This window comes from Pavona decussata, unplaced genomic scaffold (genome assembly GCF_977016875.1).
Source record: "Pavona decussata unplaced genomic scaffold, jaPavDecu1.1 SCAFFOLD_87, whole genome shotgun sequence".
Taxonomy (NCBI): Eukaryota; Metazoa; Cnidaria; class Anthozoa; order Scleractinia; family Agariciidae; genus Pavona; species Pavona decussata.
The window spans coordinates 1,681,553-1,703,723 of NW_028145504.1; the positions used below are offsets into that span (position 1 = coordinate 1,681,553).

The 22,171-nt window shown below is 37.4% G+C and overlaps 1 protein-coding gene and 2 long non-coding RNA genes across 4 annotated transcripts in view; 2 read left to right on the top strand and 1 right to left on the bottom strand.

Moving 5' to 3' along the window:
* Positions 1 to 22,171, bottom strand: part of LOC146474706 (uncharacterized) — a 24,686-nt gene continuing 2,515 nt past the window's right edge. Inside the window, exons 2-23 of one of the 2 annotated variants that reach the window (XR_014866051.1) lie at positions 17,282 to 17,347; positions 16,773 to 16,904; positions 15,726 to 15,770; positions 14,089 to 14,183; positions 12,833 to 13,093; positions 12,190 to 12,262; positions 11,744 to 11,846; positions 10,952 to 11,034; positions 10,728 to 10,826; positions 9,947 to 10,019; positions 9,701 to 9,818; positions 9,134 to 9,196; positions 8,750 to 8,801; positions 8,374 to 8,445; positions 5,877 to 5,908; positions 4,881 to 4,962; positions 4,328 to 4,450; positions 3,705 to 3,803; positions 2,719 to 2,810; positions 2,087 to 2,194; positions 673 to 1,578; positions 1 to 566 (exon numbers count right to left, since the gene is read on the bottom strand). Coding sequence is in view for 1 of the 2 variants with exons in the window: in XM_085116463.1 (XP_084972589.1) it covers positions 1,455 to 1,578; positions 2,087 to 2,194; positions 2,719 to 2,810; positions 3,705 to 3,803; positions 4,328 to 4,450; positions 4,881 to 4,962; positions 5,877 to 5,908; positions 8,374 to 8,445; positions 8,750 to 8,801; positions 9,134 to 9,196; positions 9,701 to 9,818; positions 9,947 to 10,019; positions 10,728 to 10,826; positions 10,952 to 11,034; positions 11,744 to 11,846; positions 12,190 to 12,262; positions 12,833 to 13,093; positions 14,089 to 14,183; positions 15,726 to 15,770; positions 16,773 to 16,904; positions 17,282 to 17,347 (1,995 nt within the window). In the remaining variant the exon portion in view is untranslated. Of the gene's footprint in view, positions 567 to 638; positions 1,579 to 2,086; positions 2,195 to 2,718; positions 2,811 to 3,704; positions 3,804 to 4,327; positions 4,451 to 4,880; positions 4,963 to 5,876; positions 5,909 to 8,373; positions 8,446 to 8,749; positions 8,802 to 9,133; positions 9,197 to 9,700; positions 9,819 to 9,946; positions 10,020 to 10,727; positions 10,827 to 10,951; positions 11,035 to 11,743; positions 11,847 to 12,189; positions 12,263 to 12,832; positions 13,094 to 14,088; positions 14,184 to 15,725; positions 15,771 to 16,772; positions 16,905 to 17,281; positions 17,348 to 22,171 lie in introns of those variants that run through there. The other variant, XM_085116463.1, reaches the window with a different exon arrangement.
* The window catches only part of LOC146474707 (uncharacterized), a 20,300-nt gene continuing 12,406 nt past the window's right edge, over positions 14,278 to 22,171 (top strand). The window contains exons 1-2 of the long non-coding RNA XR_014866063.1: positions 14,278 to 14,562; positions 15,738 to 15,805. This is a non-coding gene — a long non-coding RNA (uncharacterized LOC146474707). The remainder of the gene's footprint in view (positions 14,563 to 15,737; positions 15,806 to 22,171) is intronic.
* Positions 18,496 to 21,375, top strand: LOC146474708 (uncharacterized). The gene is made up of 2 exons (XR_014866061.1): positions 18,496 to 19,159; positions 20,498 to 21,375. It is a non-coding gene; the product is annotated as an uncharacterized LOC146474708 (long non-coding RNA).

The window sequence follows — 22,171 nt, forward strand, 5'->3', positions numbered from 1 at the left end:
TCAGAAATTGTTTTTGTGAAGTCGTTTATTTGCATATCTTTTAAAAAAAAACATTCTTATAACGCAAATATACTATTTACAGGTAAAATGAAACGTTCTGAGACAGCAGATCACATGCAATTTTAAATTGGAAGTCTGTAACTACTTCTGTTTGTAATGAAGGCCCATTACGAGGATTCGCCTTTGCTACAGTTAATGACATTCCCTCAAATGTGGCTCAATGGCAACGTAGCACCAGTTTCACCGTGAAAATACGAAACTGATCTTATTGTACATTTTTAATATTTACACTCTGTTGTAAAACCATTTCTCGATCCTTTAACCGAGTTTTATCTAAACTCTATTTTCTCATAACTAAATACACCAATGTGACACACACAAATTTACCAACACTCAAGCATTCAAGTCCTCAAACATTATGTGACTTTTATAGCAACGAAACGTTTGCCCAGTTTGAAAACATTTGGATTAGAAAAATTTCAAGCACTGCCAAGTTGGAAGTTGCCAAATACGAAGTCCTGTTTAACAGTTGGCATTTTTTAAGCTAAACTGTAGTTCAATTAATACTTAAGATGGCAATTCGTGTTGTAAATTTAAGAAAATTATTGTGCTCGTATTTTCAAACGGCAAAGGTCCGAGTTTGTAGAACTTAAACTGTAGTTCAATTAATACTTAAGATGGCAATTCGTGTTGTAAATTTTAGAAAATTGTTGTGCTCGTATTTTCAAACGGCAAAGGTCCGAGTTTGGCGGTAATTATTTCTGTATCCTTCTTTATGCCATTGAAAGTAAACAGCGCATGTCAAACCACCGTTCACACGTCATATGCAATTTTGCTAATACCCAAACGTTCATGTGCGAGAAAGCTGGAATTATACACTACGGTAGTTCTAAATCGTCGCCAACGTTTTGACAATTTTGCCAGCTGTTACTCCAATATTTGTATTTGCAAACTTTGTTTTGGAGTGTTTTGTTTTATCAATAGAGTTGATAAGGTAATTTGACCTCCGAAAAAGACTCGAGTGTTGACGTTTCAAGCGTTAGCTCTCCGTCAAAGTAGCCTGCGAACACGCTTCCCGGGCGCGCTAAGACGGCGGAAGCGCGCCCGGCAAGCGTGTTCGCAGGCTACGTCAGAGCGAACTAACACTAACGCTCGAAACGTCAGCACTTGAATTCTTTTACTGTGGCCAATTACCTTATCAACTCTGTAGATGAAACCAAATATTAGTTTCAACTTTCCACCGACGCAGCACCGCAGTTTCTTTAGAAACAAACCAACTCATCTACTTATTTTGGGATGTTTGTTGCCTTCGAGTTACAACTCCTGGCTTAAGAATTGTGGCTCTAATTTGCTTTCCTCTAAAATATCCTTAACTGGACTGGGAACGTGAAAAGCGAAGGGAAAAAAAGATAGAGAGAAAGAAAGAAACCCGGATAGTAGCGTATAAAAGGGAGTCAAGCGTTGAAATCCCAGACCCGCACTCTGTGATCAAACGACACGCTGATTATTCTTGTGGAATCTACATGGATGCTGTTGACATTATCTCTGTGTCCTCTCAACGTCTGAATACACGAGGCTCTATAGAAAGGAACAAATGAATTACCAAATAAGCCATGGCACTTTAATATACACTGCACTACAGTTCATTCTCTGATTCATCTTTTGTGTCCGCTGTCAATACTACCGGCACAACAATCATTTTTTCTCTTCACAATCACATTGCCGCAATTACCAACATAATCACCCACGACTTGCTCCCATCTGGCCCCGTAGATCAATCGGAAGAGCAACGGACGATCACATCCGGAGGTCGTGGGTTCGAAATTTGTACTTGAAAATTAGTCTTGAAATCGAAATGAATTGTAAATAGGTTTTAATAGTTCTCTTTTCAACTTTTAACTTGTAAATAACAATTTGCTCGGTATATGTTAATAAAGAGATGATGATAATAATAATAATAATAATAATAATAATAATAATAATAATAATAATAATAATAATAATAATAATAATAATAATATTAATAATAATAATAATAATAATAATAATAATAATAATAATAATAATAATAACAGTGGCAACTTACTGCTCGATATCCCAGTATTTTATCAGGCCATCTTTTCCCGCGCTCACTATTAAGCCTGCCTCTCTCTTGCCATTCACCATCATAAACTTCAATTTAACAGATTCAACCCTAATGAGGAAAGAACCAAAAAATGATGTTACCGTCATCGTCGGATACCAAAATCAACCGAGTACGATTTCCGTCTACGCCTAAGCGATTGATTTTCGACAAACAAAACTTAAAAAATGAGATTTTTCCGGCGAGACCGATGGGTCGAATGAAATGCATACGTTGTAATGTTTGAACAGCAAACTTCTGTAACAAGGCAAGACAATTTTGATTGGAATAAATTGGACGTTTTTTTTAATTATTGTCCGTATGAATGAAAACTCGAGCAAACCAAAAGTAAACTAAATAAAACTTCTATACTTGTACCACATAAGCCGGCTTCTTGTATTAACAACTGCCGTGCGACAAACGACGACAATTCTACAGCGACAACACCTCTACAGATCCTTATCGATGTTTATTGAAATCGTTTTATTGAACTCGATTTTGTATGTCCTTTTGGCTTCGAAAGGAGACTGAAAGTGTGGTGGACAATTTCTTATGCCAGAGACATATACACTCTCTCAGCAGTCAAGAGCTTGTACCTGTTCTTGTGTCCGCTGAACTCATTCACACAAGCACCTGTTTCCAGGTTCCATAGCGACACTATCGTCCCAGATCCCACAGCCAGATGGCCCTGATGTACAAAAAAAGAGGACAGTCTGGTTACCAAGCGGATTGGTTTTCTTTCAATTGGTTGCAGACCCAACGAACATTCCTCGCTGCTACGTTTTCCGAGAAGTAAGTCCCTCCAATATTTTTTTTCCACTTTTACCGAATAAAAAAGGACACCAACCCGACCCAAAAACAGAGTCTAACTCAGGCCGCTGCTTAATTAACACAATCAGGGGGCCTCCAAATCTGTTTATAAGTGGTTTATTTTAAGTAGATAAATAGTTTTCTAGTCTGGGATGCAAGCCTTCTTGTTACTGTCAGCAGCAGACAATGTTTAGATTCGATTGTTGGCAAAATTCAGTTCAGTTCAGTTTCACCGAAATTAACTCAGAACGTGGTTTTGTTAAACCGGCATCGTCTAACCTGTCTATTTTTTTTTTAATAACTGACCCTATATTTTTCTCCGGTGTGACTGCAACCACAAATTGTTGGAGGCGTTATTGGACTCTGTCATGAACAACTATAACCGCAGCTATAAGCGGCGAATAAATAACTAACAATCCAGCGTTGACGAAGTATTGCAGCGACGTCGTCTACGGTCTACGAGTCCGGAGCTGAACAAAAGCCTAAAACTAAAAGTTTTGTAGTTTGTTTGTCTGTTTGTTTTTTTAAATTAATTAAGTTCTTGTTGCACCTGACTTTTCAGCTCCAATATCACTACGAATATTCTCCTAACGGATCCCCATATATTTATTATGTTACTAGTTGGGAGAATTTGTTTTAATATCAAGATATTATATTTGGTGATCATTTCCGTTGTTCTCAAGACTTACATGTTTGATCAAGTCCTGATAATGATTATAAGGAGAATTTAAGTGCTGGTCACTGTTGGAGCTTAAAGGACTGAAACCCTTACCTGATCAAAGCTTACAGTGGTCACAGTACAGGCGGTTGACTGTCCGATGTTGAAGAACGAAAGACACGTCCCTGAAGAGACTTCCCACACTCGTACCGTCTGAAAGACGCAAAATAATTGATTGTTGCGTCTGCTTGGCAGAGTCTTAAGGATGGTGCCTACTATTAAAGAAGTATTCTTGTGTGGTTTATGACTATGCGTGGAAAACAGATCTTAACAAGGGCTATTGAAATCCAAAAAGAAAATTGGGAGTAACCATGTATATTGTAGGGATAATTAAGCAACAATTATTCCAAAAAACAGTAAAATACAAAGCAATGTATGGCGTTTTTTTTTCCAAATTGAAGCTTTATTATCTCTGAAAAATGCATGGTTACCCCCAATTTTCTTTTTGGATACCAATAGCACTTGCTAAGTTCTGCTTTCTCCGCATAGTTTTTTTAAACCGCGCAAAAATATCCTTGTATTAGTAGGTACCACCCATAGGAAACCCGAGTATCTCGAGATGCGCAGAACGTATGTGCAGTAACAAAAGTAGGCACCGTCCTTAGCGGGACCCGAAAGATGGTCGCTCAGGAAGTTTGGACTGAACAACAAAATAAATTGATTTTCAATTTACTAACTCTGTCCCCTGATCCAGTAAACGCTCTCTTGCACTCATCATCCAGATCAACGCAGAAAACACAGCCGTTGTGACCCAACAAAGAGAAGAGAAGTTTGCATTGACGAATGTTCCATATTTTACCCTGAAAGAGATGAAAGATAATAAGTCACAAATTCCCTCACTCCACTCATCGTTATGATTCTGTTTTTCAGTGATTTCAAATTAAAGTCACTTGAACAGAGAGCGGTTTATAACTTTGTAGGCCCCAGTTGTTCTGAAAGAGTGGATAAAACTTATCCAGCAGATAAAATGTAATGGTTGGAGTACATTTTATCTGTTGGATAGCGATTTATCCGATGAATAAAGTTATCTGCTCTTTGAACAACCGGGGCCCGCGGGTCTCTAACAAGCGCCCAGTATTTCAAGGTAATTAACTTACATTTGGAAGGAGGGCCCCACAAGCAACATCTCTGGAAAGACGGGGTGGGGGAGGGTATTATTGGGAGTAGTAACCCTTACATACTGTGCTGAAGTACAAAAAAAAAAACAACAACAACAAATCATACACTTACCGTTTTGTCGCTTGATCCACTTATGAGGAAGTCTCCCTTACGTTCGATCGCCCATACAGGGCCTTCGTGACTTATTAGTATTCTGAAAATAGAGATATCGCTGTTGAAATTGGACAATTTTCTAATTAGTTACTTTCCTACAACTTTAAATTCCTCCTGTTGGACTCAGTTTATTTATGATATGAATAATTGCAGTACCACAGTTCATTGTTTGTGATTTGGTGGTTTGTTGATACTTTGCCATGAATGTGGACGAAAAGCGGAAATAAAGGGGTCGATTTGAACATAGCCAATTGAAGGCAATGCTTATGAAACCTGACAAACTTTTTTGTTGTATGTTTTTGTTTGCCTTTTTGGCCTTGACCGTGCACAGACAACAATAGAGTTTGGAATGTGTTGGAGCAACTGACCAATCGAAACGTTTTTGTTAAGATATTCAACTGTAGTGTGAACGTTAAAACAAAGGATTGTGCAGGGTCGCTGCCCTACCAACATAAATTGCAGCACCATTGTTTTCATGGCAAGGTTTCCTAACCAGTCCCTCAATTAACAATGACTTGCACGAGGACATGATGTTTACTAGTGCACGTAAGATATCCCAATGACAAGAACTTTCGATGTATTTTCGCTGCTTTTGAATACTCAGTGCAAATTTACTTCTCGTTTGCCGACTTCATCGTCAACTCTATTTTATATCTGAAGGTGAACCTTGTTTTAGCTAGTCGGCTGTACGGAAAAAAGATGGCGGTTGCCGTACATTTTACAAAAATACCTTGCGAGCCTAACACAGCCAACAGGTACATGGAAAGCCATATGTTTTGCGATATTCTTCCCTGTACTAACACCACTGTGTATGCTAGGTTTAAAAGTTTTAGAACCTTTTTGTGCGTTTTTATTGTTTTCGTACGGTAAAGAATTATGGGTAAATACGGTGGATGAGAGCATGCGCAGCTTCCAATGTTACCTGAACACGTCACACACAGATAACCTACGTACCTTACACACATATTTGTCCGTAGACTCCAAAGCTTGAAAGAAAACACAGTTTAGAATTAACAATCAGGCATTCTCAAGAAGCTCTCCTAAGTTAAGACGTATCCCAAGCACTGTTTCTTAACAATAGCCTATTTCTGTTCTCTCGAACTTCCCACTAATTCTACTACTATCTATCTCAAATACTTCAAGTTTCATCCGATGCGAATATATTTAATGAAAGTAAAATATAAGAAACATATATTTTGAACTGCGGATGAAAGATCAAATAGAAGAAAGACCCTCGCAGTTAGTACTGAAAATAAGCCTGAAAAAAATTCAGGCTTGAACGGGATGCGAACCCATGACCTCTGCAATGCCGGTGCAGTGCTCTACCAACTGAGCTATCAAGCCAACTGGGAGCTGGTCAGTTATTTCACTGAATTTTTTTCAGCCTTTCTTTTCGCAACTGCTTAAGTTGCGTACTAACTGCGAAGGATCTTTCTTCTATTTGGTGAATATATTTATAGTTCAGGTTAACAAAAACACCATTGAGATCACGACCTTTTGTCTTGATTTATTTTGTTTGTTTCTCCCTCCTACTCCGCAAAAAATATAATTACACCACCTGGCAATTTTGAACGAATTTCGTAAATTCTAAAAAATGCGAAAATAAAAACTACCCAAATAACTAAAATGTCAGCATTCTTAGGAGCTTTGAGGATGCACATGCAGCCTGACTTGGATGGTGGACTCTCCTGGCCCTTAAGAAATTTTTTAATTGTGAATGTACTGATGAATTAGCTGCCGAAGACTAGATGTTACTCTCCTATCTCAGAGATATTTAACAACTATTCCAAACCATTCCACGAAACCGAGACTCTGGTTATGAGTTAATGTGTGAGGAGATTACGTGGAATGCTTATTTCACATGCCACCTAAACGGTGTCTGAAGTATAGCCTTTAACTTGTCCCGCGACCGTTACCTTTAAGACGCTCCCTCACGCCTCTCCTACATGCATAACTCGATGTACTCAGGGTTCTAGCTAAGAAATTTGTCTGCCGGTTAACTGAGAAATTAAGCCGGCTAAAGAACGCGCGAAGTGCCTTCTGCCGTCGGTATAGGTATGGGAGGGGGTCGCCACCTCCCATTACGGGGTCAGGGAGGGCCTCCCCAGGAAATTTTGAAAATTTTAATTTAATTTGGTGCACTCTGGTGAAATCTAGGGGCTCTTTTATGCAAAAAGAAAGAACCTTTAAAGAGAAGGTCAGCTGTGGTGCCGCACTTTGAAACGTGTGGTACAGAGATTCACCCTGAATTTATTCAAAATTTTCTCCCTCGCTTTGACGTTTCCATATTTCCTTTGTGTGGTTTTCGTTGTTTAGTGTTCCTTGAACTCTCTACCAGGTCTGCTCACTGTGCCCCTAAGGAGAATGACAGACCTGCTTCTGAGCAGACAGTGCTTTGTTTTACTTCAGTTCGTCAATCTATGCTGTTTTTTTAATTCTCTTTTTGGTGAGCTCACTAGAAGAATAGTTCTTTTATTTAAACACGGTAAAATCCATCAGGAGTATAAAAATTAGAAATAACCTAACTCTCCTGAACAAAATTCAAAACTTAACTACAACTAATCTAATCTAACTAAACCCGTTTTTCAGTAATGCCGTGTATACTCTAACATTAAAAATGAAAATACGAGCGTAAGATTTTCAACATTTACTTACTAAGTAATGAGAACGAAAGCTACATCGCTTTCCATTCGTTCCGAAAAGATAAGTGCTTTTAAGTTTGCACTAGAATATCAGAAAATCAATTCTTATAAACGCTTAGAACTGCAAACAAAAGAGCTGTCCACTCGGTCGTTCAGCTGTTAATCCAGTTTCGCGGGTTCGTTCACTCGGTTTCTCGTTCGTTCGTTTTCGCCGGCGAGCACACGGCGGACCGTTTACGTTTCTGGTTTTTGGTTTCTGGTTTGTTCAGTTGTTTCTCCGTTTGCCCAGTTCTTCTTGCTATTCATGAGCATAAACATATTATAAGCAATAAAATTTAACCAATTAAAAGCTGTATTAAAACATTACGAAGAAGTTCCTTCATGTTTTTTTTCTCTGTCATGCTACAGAGAAAGACGTCTTCTTTCTCCGATCTGACACAAATTCCTGGTAACAAACTCGTTCCCAATCTTTCGCAACGCCTTGAATGCGGGGGGCAGTACCAGCTTCGTGTTGACAAGATGGCGGACGCAGAAAACGGAAAGAGGACACGGTAAACAAGTTCTCAAAACAAGGCTTTATTTCAATTACTTTATGGCATCGATACTCAAGGTAGTCAGGAGTTTATTCAACCTTGTCACCTAAAATATATTATTCTAAATCGAACCATTGCTTGTGGGTAACTTAAGAACTGTTCATTGCCCTTTTAACCGAGTGCTTGCCACTCAAAATTCAGCCGGCGATGACTTCTTTCCCAGCCGGCGAATTTCGCCGGCAGCCGGCGCTTAGCGACAACCCTGACTGTACTCACCCTTATCGTTTTGTCGTACGATCCACTTATCACGATAGAACTGGACAGAAAGCACAAACTCCAAATTCCGCGCTAAAACAAAAAAGACGAATTCACAGGTTAGCTGTACAACCAAACAAGTAATTTCAGCTTTGTAACATGGCAGTTGGAAGTATGTACAAAGTACTTGCAAACTTAGAGCTTATCAGGGTGACACATGAGAAAATTGCTGCACCGAGAAAACGCATAATGTTTTGTTTGAGAGTCGAGAAGCAACCTCGAGCAACCGGTTAGTTTGATGGTCGTCAGAAAAAAAAACTATCATCGTCACGTGCTACCGGGCACACTATTGTGAAGTTACACAATAAAGTCAATATCGGTTTAAAAGCATACATACCGTGTGTCCGTGAAAGGTCTGTATCAAAGCTCCGCTATTGGCATCCCATATTCTGCAAAAATAAAACTTTACAATTAACTTGCGATGCACGTACAGGTACGTTTAATTTAGTCCTGGTTGCACAAGAGTGCAAGGATGGGGAAAAAAACTCGGTGGGTCAGAAGCGAAGAGTAGTTGGCCCGGAGATCGAAAGGCCTCTAACCTAACCATGACACAGCTGTTCTATTCGCCGATCCTTCTTGTCCCCTTTTCTCCGCTAGGAGACAGCACACGGGCTCGACTGGTAACCAGGGCGAAGTTTCAGACATAACGTACCCTAGGTTCTGACTAGCGAGGACTCATTCAACCAATAAATACTGAAACGAGTTAAGTTTATATGCTTACTTTATTGTCCGATCCAAGCTACCAGTAGCAATGTAATTCTTGTACGCACAAACACAAAGCACACTGCAAAGAAACAAAACAAAAGTGATTTAGCACTCAAACAAACCAAACTCATTGCATGAAAGGTTCGTAGGTCGAACTCTATAATTGTCGACAATACGGGTGCGAATGTTTGGCTAACGTACATTCAAACTTTGGAAGAACGGGGAAGGGGGGGGGGGGGGTAGCAATTTGAATCAGAACGCGTTTCACAGCCACTCATTTAGGCTTTTTTCGCGTCACGTGCTCTTGCGGTGTAGGTGAAATCGATAGTACAAGCATCTACAGAGTGTGATTTTACGAGAATTGAGTTACACTCGGTTGCAGACAGAGGTGATTAATTCTGATTATTGGAGCTCCTTTCAGCTCAATCATATTTTAGTTAGTTGTGGTTTTTTGTGTATTCAACAGTGGTATTTAGAAAAACCCCTCGATTTTTTGACCAGTTCACTTGTATGTGACAGAATCGTCTTATCTGGCCCCTTTAATTACGGCATGACGCTGCAGCCTCTAAACACGTGTACTTACTTGTGAGTGTGGCCAGCCATATCAGTCACTTTGCATCGGCCTTTTGCCCAATTACGCTTCAAGTTCAGATTGTCTCTAAATATGTCTTTCCACACTGCCGGCACGCTGAGAGGCACACCTAGAAAATAGCACAAACGGAACAAACTTGCATTACTAATATTAACTTGTTGAACGCATTGCTTTACCAAGATGAAGCATTTAGAAGCTAGCTTTGCAAAACTGAATGTTTCATCCACGTTCACTCACCAACGTATGTTTCTTTACATTTGGCTTGCCACAGGTCATCTTTGGACGCAATACGGCGCCATGTTTTACTCACCTAAAACAAAACCCTGATAATAAGTTACCCGTATTCCACTGATTGAACATTTGACCACTCTACAGTGTGGTTCATTATCGGTTTGTCTCCGATTGAGGACTCGGAGTTTTCTTCGTAGTATCATCCCCTTTACGCGAATTGGACGCCATTACAGAGCGAACACAACACGAATTACAACGTTTGCATGAGAATCCAGTGAGAAATTCCGAGTGAATCAATTTCTCAAACATGCAAACTCTAAACTTAAGATATTTGTCCAAACATGCACATTACTGATCAAACGTGAGGCCTCTAGATGCCATGGGAGTCATATATAATCAACTTTTGACTTTTCCGTTAGCTTCCGAGAGTACACGCCTTTCCCGGTTTTTATTTCAACCAGGTTTGCCGACCTTTCCACGTTTGTCTATGAATGTTCCCTTGAACTTTACAGACGAATGTACGGTAACTTGAAAACGCGAACCCTTACTTAGCATCAAACTAACACTTCTCAATTTGGCAAAAAGGTGTTAACGATTACCTCACGCCTTCTAAGTTTGAATCTCCGATACAAAATTACACTGAAATGGGTTGCCATCAGATTGCCATAGAAACGCTGCAAATATAACGAAACTCTGGTTACAAGCCATGTTCTCAGTCAATCTTCCTCCTACCCCCTGGTGAAAGTATTGAACTTTTAAAATAAAAATCTAAATTGTATTGTCTTACCTGGCAAACAACGAGTAGTTCCTTGGGAACCAGAAAAGAAAAAACATGAATAGCTAACGGCTCTGGAAGCAATGCAATAAAATCTCGATACTGTTTAACCTGGAAAACAACGAAAAAACGCAAAATTTGAGAACTAGCTATAAGATAATTTACAAAATTGACCAATTTCTACTGAACAATTACTGGTAACAGAATCACTACTGCTTTATAGAATTTTAACTTACAGCCAAAAGTCCAGAAAGAAAATATAGTTCGCTTGGCTCAAGAACTCTCAAGAACAGCTGAAGAAACTCGTTTTTCTGCCAGCCTACAAGAAAACATAAAAGTTAATGCAACCATTACAATAGTCTGATATACTACTTTTTGAGAGAAGAGGGTAGGGGTTCTGTTTTGTTTTGCTGTTTCACGTAAATACCTAAATATCCCTTTTAGAGGCCCGAAAATGGTCCGTCTTCGAAAACAGAAAACAATTGAAGTATTTTCACGTTGGATACCACTGGAACATGTGTAATGTAGCTACTTTGCACTTTCCAGCGCAAAGAAACAGGTTGACGTAAACTTCTGCTAAAAGACAAAACTGCGGCTTTACGACGTGTCGCTGTTTAGTGCTCTTCACGCGGGAAATTTTGCCGTCTGAGGGGATGCAACGGGCCAACTGTGACGTCAGCGAATGGTAGTTGTTTCTTTCGGCAAAATGCCAGCTCAAAATGAAGTAACAAAACTCATTCCTTGCGTTTTCGGATTTATAAATATCTCGGTAAAAATAAGTGCCAAATAAGGTCAGCTAGCATTTTCATTAGGTCATTAACAGCGCGCAAATTCGAGAAACTGAAGATTGATTCCGTTTCCTAAAACAGCAAGCTAACAGTAGTAACAGATCAAACTGCGCTGGCTTACACAGATACCACAAGGAGAAAAGAGAACACAGGAGACAACGTTTGAAGTATTTGCTAAATTATCTCGTTGGGTGCATGCCCATGCTAGACTATTATATGAACCGTACAGTAATATCTCACCGCTCCATTGCTGCTCAAACCACTGAACAAGGCACTGAGCATTCTCTGGCAATGAACCTGAAAACACCGCGGAGTTATGATAATGTTCGGTTTTAGTGCGAACCTGAAAAAAAAATTAAAACCAAATCAATACACTTTCCTCGTATAACTATTCCTCGCGTACGTCACTTCCCACACTGAACGACTACAACAGAACGCCTGTACATAAAAATTTGAGAATTTCAAAGCGATTGGGAACCCCATGGCCGCGGCACTAGCCATGTGCTACAAAATTTGCATTATGGAGCACGTGAGTGGCGAATCAAAACACCTCGACAGGATTTAAAGGTACTGATCGGCTCTGTCGAACCGTTAAAATGAACAGGTCTCTTTTTCTGTATCATCAAACGTATAAAAAAGTTTGAGAACAGAACAAAATATAGCTAGAATGACAAGAGTCAACTTACATGCTTTCGCTGACAGCATGATGACTTTGTGTAAGACACATTGGGGCATGACTTTGACTTGTACAATCTTTGCCTGAGAAATAAAACAACAGGGGCATACACAGTAACTATTCAGTGTACAGCAAGTTTGCTAGGCTCAATATCAAATAAAAATACTCCAGTCGGAACGTTGAGGCTATGTAATGGAACTAACGGGCCGCGAAATCTGTGATAACGTAAAAGAAAGTAGCCTACGAACGCAGACGTATTTCCAGCTGTCGGTTCTCGAGAACCGTCTGCGTTCGCAGGCTAAACAGAAGAGCCGCTTTACTGTCGAATGCAGCTAAACGTTTGCTTTGGTTTCTGTTTTACCGAGACCTGTATCTAATTTAAAAAAAAAAAACGTGGAGAAAGTCGGAGAAACTTTCAATGATAACAGTCTTGTTGCGCCTTAAATTGATCTCATGTTTTCTGGTGTTGTTTGAAAACACGTGATCATGATGTTGAAATACTATTGGTTCACAACATTATTTGCGTCTCCTGTTGTCATAGCTGTAGGGACAACAGTTTTACATCAAATCCCAGTTGCTGATGGTTGTATCTCACTCCACTCACCCAACCTCCTTCCCAGGGTCCTTACCCTGGGAACGAGGTTGCCACTCACCATGACGTCACATCCCCTGTTTTCCCGCCATTACTTGCGCAGTTGTTAAGCACGTCTTTCTTGTATTCATTCTGCATGTGGCGTCTCACAGCATGATGGGAAGACGTTTTCGTTGCCCCTCCGGGTGGGGCTGAGTGACTGGCAGCAAACCTTCCCAGCCCTCTCTTTTGGCCGCCGACACTTGAAATGCCAGGCAACTTGACTCCAAAATATGTCGTCTTGGATTTCCAAGAGCCTCTGGACTCTACTCTTTCGGGGGAACTGTAAAACAGAGAGAACGTACAGAAAAATGGAAAAAAGTTGTATGATGACTAGCACCCGTTCGTTTACGCCTTACTGACAAGACCTAAAACACTTTCGTAACTTTTAATTAAAAGTTTAGGTTCGTAGGTTCGAACAGGAACACCATCCACTTAAAAAGAAAACTTAAAATTAGAAATTTTACGAATTTAGCCTTACAGCAACGCGCTACGCAAATTCGGGCATGTAAATTATGACTGTATACAAAAAGGAAGGCGGAGACCGAATGAGAAGAATATTGATGACAAGGCAAAATATAAAAGCAGTTACCAAATACAGATTATAACGGATCCTTTTGACTTTTCTTTGTCAATTTGTTTTTCGCTGTCATTTAAGCCCCCTTTAATTTAAAGCGGTCGTATTGACTGGTCAAGAGGAGGTAAAATTGTAAAAAAAAAAAAGTGACACTTTGAAACCCCAAACATGAAGTTTTCGTGACGTTGGTGGTCGTATAAACTGATAGGAAAATCATTCAGCTGTTGTTTGCCTCTCGAAAAAGAGCCTATCAGTTGTTTCAAGTCAAACCGTGACAATTAAGCTAAAAAAATAATTAATTTAAAATAACTAATTCCTGGACGCGAGTGAACTTGCGTGGCTTAATCTGGAGGCTTTCTTCACGTACACATTCTGATTGGACAGTAAATAAAGGTGAAGGACACTAAACTGTGTACAGAAACTTTAACTTTTTGCATAACAAGCATGTCTGAATCAAAACCTGAGCTTCACACATTGGTTCTCCGCAAATGCTGAACCAAGGTGGACGTTTCTTCTATGTTTTAGTGGGCATTTGATACCAAAGGAGCGCAATACTGCACAGAGTGTATAGAAAAAGGAGTTGAACGAAGAACGTCCTTTGATGAGAAATATAACAAGTGTATGTAATTCATGCATTATTTTCCCTTTTTTCCCCAAGGAGGTTAGATTTTTTTAAACTGTAGTAGACACAGAGTACTTACGGTGTTCGTTTAGCAGTCTGCCGAGATGGCGCCCCACGGGAAGGAGATTTAACAATGGGTAAAACAGCTTCAGATGTCCAGGTCTTCACTTCCTCCTGTTCAGCAAAACAACGATAAATAACCGAGAAACAACAATTATGTTGAGGCCTAAACGTGTGCGATGCAAATGACTTTCATCACCCCATTGAAGAAATTGAAAACTACAATTTCACTAAGATTGCTACTAAATTAGTATGAATTCTCTCTGCGCCGTCTTGGCCCAAAAGATAGTTGCCTGTTTTCTGGTCTTCTAGAGCCGAATGAAAAAGTCAGCTGACTAAACGGTCAAAAGTGACCCTCCCCTTTCACTGTGTAGCCAAAAGATCCTCACTGTGAAAATGCAGGAAGCTAGAATATAGCATACACGAGGTATTTTCTGCACAACAACGCAACCACAGAGCGGATGGCCGAGTTTTGAGAGTCTTCGCATTTTAGGTAACTTATATAAGCTCAAATTGGACGATGTTATATGAAAGAGTCACATTTTTTTGTAGAAATACAGATAAAAGATGAAAGCTTGCCTTAAATTGATTTTATACATAAGGTTAGGCTTAAAGCTATATTATTAAAGGTTTCCTAAAATGCTCTCATGCGCCAAGATCACTGATTAAATTTGTTCTTGATTAAGCCGCTTATGATCTTGGTAAAAAAGGGAAATCACTTTCATGTTTCTACCAGGATTAGGTGGTAAAAACGTTTTAACTTTATAATAACAAAGTCAAAATCAACCTTTCACCATTACTAATTTAACTTAAAAACAGCTGAAAAAACAAACAAGGACCTTTTGGGGGAAGCTTGAATTGATGGCAAATAAAAGTAAAATTAGAAACAAAGTCTTCATGTGAGTCCAGTGTTGAATAGTTTTGTTTTGTATTAGGTTATAATAAAGAACTTAAAATATGTGGTAATTTTTTTCAAGCTAAGTTTAAATTAGTTTTAATAAGTGGTGTGTTGATTTCCTGAAAAGCAGAACTCAGAATCTATTGTGTGTACATTTGAAGACCCATACCCTTGTATGAATAAAGAAACTGGCCACCATTGTCAACATTACTGACATTGTTTTAATTACAAGGTGATTCTATCGAGAGAAAAAAAGTTATAATTGTGAAATTTTTTCTCCAAACTTCAAACTGTTATTCATTACGTCAAGTTCACCAAAACAAATATAAAGTGGGGTTCCCATGCTTGTTTTTTTTTTTTTTGTAGCCTCAGTATTTGAAAACCTATCCTGGGACCACTGAGGCATTCAAATTTTACTTCCAGAAATGATATTCCTAGCAATGAAATAATAGTACTATTTTTATCATAGCACACTGCGACAGCAATTTTACATTATGGCACCAACACGAATAAAATAATAATTATTAAATAACTAATATAAATTATAATGAATTCTAAGATATAAACAATTGATCAAAAGTGCAAATTACAAAATGTAACGAAAATACTATCAGTGAGAGGGAAAAGTAAAATACAGCATAGAAAAGCTTTAAACCAAATAATACTATTCAAGAGGGTACTGGAATTACCAAAGCATACAATTTTCTACATGACTATCCATTAGGATCGTGATTATACAATAATTCTGTGTATCTCACCTCATCATGCAGGATGGCACTCTCAACTCTGTGCAGCTTCCAGGCCTGACGACAAAAAACATTTATCAATTAAAGGCAAGGTACACTTAGCACAATTAATTTAATTCATAGACTTAAGTGTTAGAAAATATCCATTCAAGAGTGTTTAACAGGAAATTCCAGTATAAAAGGCAACTCAGGCCAGACTGGCAATTTTCTCACCTTCAGTTGTCAATCAACCACCAGGGTGCAATCAACTGACAAACAACTTGGACCTTTTCTATGACAATTTATTGCTAATAATTACAAATTGGGTTGAATTTCAGCACCCGGAAACAAAGCGTTGTCGATTTCTTTGTGTACGCAAGCAAAAACAGTTTTTTTTGCAAATTATACGTTATTTCTCGAATACCAAATACAAATCGGCCAAAAAAAATATACTGGACAATGTTTTTCAATCAAATTGTAGTTCACATATGCAAAAATCCGGACAAATCCAAGCAAAATTGAAAACAGCCTAAAATTTTACATACGTCAGTAATATGCTCTAAGCTCTGTTGATTTTACGAAACAAAGAACTTAATCGGTTAATCTTTTGTTTCCGCTTTGAATAAAAGAATGCAATGAATGCTGACACGTTTTTAATTTTTGCTTAAGGTTTTTCTTCAAATTAAAATGAAGTAGAAATTTGTGAAAAAAAAAATACAGGGCAATGTTTTTTCTACTAAATCTGAAAGGCCACATGCAAAAATTCAGCTCATTTGGATGACATTTAAAAAACGGGCAAAATTGTCACTTATGATAATTTTGCATAAAAACCCTTCAATTAGAAACCCATGTCTCATATTGCAGGGTTGAGTTATTCTGAGATTTTGAGGGATATTTTTTGAGAGGAAGCTTGAGTGAACAACTTGTCAATTGACTGAACATTACGTCCAAATTTGCCCTTGAACTTCCTGTTTGAGTGATTTTGCAATGATCATGATGCATCTTTCAATATATCATTGTCATTTAGTAGATTACTTCACAAAATGAAAACAAATAGTTAATCAGAAGCTTTAAACTCACCCGATATCGTGGCTTCCCAAGCTTCTTGTGAACTTCTCTACAAAGAGGTGTAGACACAGGGCTGAATGAGCTTCTTGGGAAGGCATTCAATGAGCTATACATGAAGTCTCTGTGTAATGTTGGTTCAACCACCTAGTAAATGAACACATAATCAACAAAATTAACTAATCATTCAGTGATCATCAGTGATGATATCTATTCTTGCTCCAGTATTTTTATTCTGGGATAAACTGATGCCTTTTAAAAATTAGTTTTAATTGAATTAAGTTAATTAAAAGTACTGTACAATCATATACAATTTTGCCAGAAGCCTTCGTGTGAACCAGAAATTTCAGTGTCTGATGAATTTAATGATGACACAGTATAATCCTGTTTTTTTTTTAATAATTTATAATAATAATTATTTATACTTTAATTTAAATGACTCACAGGGCCTTGCAGACTAAAAGAAAATGAACAAATGAGCCTCCATTTATAATAGGCAGTAATAAAACAAATTTTACACTCACCGTCCAAAGAAAGGTGATTTGTTCTTGATCACATCTTGGAAGAAGCAGGTCGATCAAATGTCGCCTCTTTAAAGTAAAAAAGTCAAAGAAAATTAAATTAGGCAGCAAAAGTTATTGATCTTACTATCTTACTGGCTTGTATACAGTAACAGCTGTACCATAATAAAATACGACTGACTTAGAGAGAACGCATTGATACCCATAGAAATATGTAGCTTTAGAACAGACACGGTGTCACATTTATTTCCTTTGTTTAATAGAAAATGCCCAGATATGTAATTTGCTAATAATATTCCGGATCAGATGGCCATGAGCACTTTCTCATAATTCCTCGAGATGAGTTCAGACTTCCTTCCCTGCTTAAAAGAATTTAGAGTTGAAGAACAGTGAATGAATTTGACTATGATTCATAGTGATAATGATCATAGAAGCTGCCAAGGAATGGCTATAGTGCTGTCTTGATTTTCTTCCACTTGCAATCAATGGTCATCAGTTTTCTACTGAACGTACATGTAATATCCAAAAAATAATATGTCACTGAAAAAATTGTTCAATATAAATTAAAGTGGCTTTGAAAAAAATTAAGCTTCACTAGAGCCTTGCAGGTGTTCACTCATCAAGTTTAAAACATCACTAAAATAATATCTTTTTCCAGTCCTCCCGTACGGAAAAAATAAACTGTGTCCAATTACCAACAGAGCAAGAATTCAGTTGATTTTATGGTTCCCAACTGTAAAATCCCTGTATAACATTCCTTCCACGAAAATCGCAAAATCTTGCAAATGGCACTCAGGGTTTATTTTTGGTTCAAACTGGACTTTTCTAATCGAGGGGCTTATTTTCAGAGAAGGTTTTTATTGGAAGATATGTGAAAAAATGGCCAGGCCCCTCCCAGGTGGAAATCTTATTAAGATCTTGTAAGATCTTACAAGATCTTCTAAGAATCTTGTAAGAATGAAAATAACACTAAGATCTTAATAAGATCTTGTTAAGATTTCATACCTTAATAAGATCTTACAACACTTCTTAATAAAATCTTAATACAAACTATACAATCTTCAGCATTTTAAGATCTTATAAGATCTTACAAGATCTTACAAAATTCTTGTAAGATACTTGTAAGAATCTTGATACAATCCCCACCCTAACAATCAATAAGATCTTAAACAGCTTTTAATAAGATCTTATCCATTTCTTAATATTTTCTTATTAAGATCTCATAATATCTTACAAGAATGTTGACAGGATCTAAGAATAAACATGCCAGCAAGACTCTCACACTGACTGTGATAATCCCTTTACTTTCTTTGAAATTTAGTTGTTTGTTGTGACATCTTGTACATCTTAATACTGTTTTCTTCAGTGTTCTAAGTTGATAAACGCTATGTAGACATGTGTGTTTCTAAGCAAAGGCTTAAAAGATATGACTGTTAAGACTTACAGTTTGCAGTTTACAGATTGTATTTGCATAAAAAAAACTAAATGCACAGTCCTACACTGAAACTCATTTGTGAAAACATTATTACTTACAAACCTGCATTAATGAATCTCAACTCCATTTAATGCCAGAAAAAACAAAAATGCTTTAAATCATAATTTCTACGATTGTCATGCACAATGCTAGCTTTTAAAATGAGCAAGAAAACGTGGAAAAGCGTGGAATCACAGCAACGCCGGCAGCCATCTTGGATTTCATTCGGACTGGGAAGACTGGGCACCATTTTGGTCAGCAGATATGCCACTGCAGGCTCGGAGAAAAGACCGTTTCATGTTAGATTCAAGTATACAGCACTCATTTCCTCTGGATTTTGCCTCTGTTAAGCTAAAAAAATGATGGCTTCAAGCAGCAAACTATGGACAACCACTTTTTAGAAAGAGGTAAGTTTCGTTACCAATTATTTTGTGAAAAAATGCTTGAAAATGTGTGATCGTCCACGCGAATTACAGACATTTACGTATGCATTCTGCTTCTTGAAGATTGTTGAGGTGGTCATTCCCTATTTAGTTTTTATATGAAGCCTTTGCAAACGTTTTTACGGAGTAATTTGTAGCCGGGTTAATATCATGACAGAGTTGGTATAAGCTGAAGACAATGAGTGACCGATCTTGATTTGGCTTGAAGATCAGTTTATGATCTTCGTGGAGTGTATGACTCATTTTACTCACATCAGGAACTAACAAGATTGTTATGGGTCAGAGAAGCTCACTGCAACATTGTCTAAATTAAAGTTAATGGCAGCTTAGTGGTCACTGTGATCACTTGGAAGAACTGATTTAAAGTGCACAATTTTCTGTTTTACTGTAGATTTTCAACTCCTATCTCCATTTTGTTGTCAAGGTTGAGACTCAAGACTGCAACTTCAGAGTCAAGTCAACAAATCCTGCTCAATAACGTCACTTATAATTATGACCGCTGGAATCTATTTTAACCGATTTAATTTTGTTGTGAATTGTGACTTCTACTAATTCTACTCAGGAACAATAATACTAAATAATAATGGCAGTATTTGATCAGTACTTGATATCATAGTTGAAAACAGCAAGTAAATGGTTCAGCCTACACTCTGGAGTTTTGTAAGCATAAAAGAAATGTAAATGGCAATTGGCTTAGAGAAAATATAATCCTCACAAAATAAACTGAAAAGTGGCATTCTCATGCGGTTCACACAATGATGATGTAATCCTGCTCTTCAGTGGGTTGTGGCTTAATCCAGCTACATTCCATCCTCAACATTTGTAAAACAAATAATTACTGTTTTTAGTTGCTTCACTGAGTATCTCTTGTATATTGGTGCCATTCTTTTGGCTGAAAAGTTGAAAGGCTCTGCTCGCAAACAGTATAGACTCTCAATAGTTGTTGAAACGCTGCTCCCCTTTCCTCTTGGTCAATGTTGTTTGGGCAAATTGGCTTCCATTGCTTCATTGCTTCCATTGTACTTTACTTAGGGGGAGGAGGGAGGGAGACACTTCTAACAAACAGTGTTTCAACATTTTGATGCCAATAGAAGGCTGCTGTCAGCATTTGCTCAGAGGCAAACAGTACATGATGATTTGACCAATGGAGGCATACACTTAACCTTAGTTAATAAATAATTTATTGTTGTTCTGATTGGTAGCTTTTTTAGGAAGGAAATTAGCAAAAAAAATTAGGAAAATTGCATAAAAATGATATCTTGTTCTTTTGTTTTTAATTATTTTTCTTTTTTTTCTCCACAGGGGCCATACAGGATAATTTCAAGCTTTCATGTTTTCTTGCTTTTAACATGCAACTGAAAGGAATTATTGGGGTTTTTTGTTTTATGTTTTTTTTTTTATTTATTTGTTTATTTTTTAACACTAAAGAACATTATTGTACCAGTGGAAACCAAGCTCTTATTCATATGTACAAGTGTTTTTAAGGTTGCTTCTTTCTTGGGAAAATAATACTGGCAAATAATAATTCTCTGGATTGTTTAGGAAGGCTTTAAAGCTTCCAGATTAATTAAGTCAAATAGATTATTATTAGTGCTTCATTAATTGATGCAAATAGAAGAAAAAGTTACATGTAGAACTTTCTCCTAGTCTAGAGAACATTTGTTGGTTAAGGTTTGTTTCTGTCACTCTTGTGGATTACAATAATAATTATAGTGCTGTTGATCTTGTGAGCATGCATCACAAGAACTTGAATATATGCCTTGTAAAAAAGCTGTATATGGCATTATTGTGATAAATTTATTTTACGATAGCCAAGATTTAGCAATAAAAAGGTTATCACACATGATTTTTCTTGTTGGTTATGGTTTAACAATGGCCCATCCTTTGAATCTAAGTGCTATGAGCATATCCACCTCAAGTCAGTTCCTAGGTACGTATAGATTTTGTATTGTGAGCAAGCTTTGATCAAACTCTCAGGAACACATGATTCTACACCTGTAGTTTAATTTTGAATGAACCAGTGTACATGTAGGTCATTGCCAGAAATGTCAGGGCAATCCAAAAGAAAATTTAAGTATATACTTCAGGTTTTTCCCTATTTTGCAGCTTGCTTGAAAAGCAAAATCAAATCTTGGCCCTTCAATTTATCCTGGTTATGGATCTCCCAAGACTTTCTACAATTTTAATTGGTAAGATCCTGACAATATCTTAGAAAAACATTTGAAGAGGTCGTGTCGAAATCTTGAAAGATATTTGAAAGAATCTTGTAAGATCTTAGTAAGAATCTTATGAAATCTTGTAAGATCTTGGTAAGAATCTTATAAAGTCTTGTAAGAATCTTATGAAATCTTGTAAGATCTTGGTAAGAATCTTGTAAGATCTTGGTAAGAATCTTATGAAATCTTGTAAGATCTTGGCAAGAATCTTATGACATCTTATAAGATCTTGGTAAGAATCTTATGAAATCTTGTAAGATCTTGGTAAGAATCTTACAAAATCTTGTTAGATCTAAGTAAGAATGTTTTAAGATCTTGTTAGAATCTTATAAGATCTTACAAGATCTTGTAAGAATCTTGTAAGAATCTTGTGACAAGATCTTGTAAGATTCTTGTAAGATTCTTAAATAAGATTCTTAATAAGAATCTTGATAAGAAACTTAATAAGACCTTACTAAGATCTTAATAAGATTTCCACCTGGTGACAACAAATACAGATTTAAACACACTTAATAGCTAATGGCCTTAAAAACAGCTACACATAACAGCTGTAACAGCAAAACAGTCCAATAGGCTTTTATTCATGGATGCTTGTTATAAGAAGGATGTTTGCACCTATGATTTGGGGAATTTTTTTTTATTTCAGATTTTATAGCAATTGTTCCCTTCTCCCCTCCATCCCAGCATCCCCAAATGTCAGCTGACTGTATTGTAAACACGGATTTACAGGGTCCACCCTATGCAAAATCTTACAGGCTCA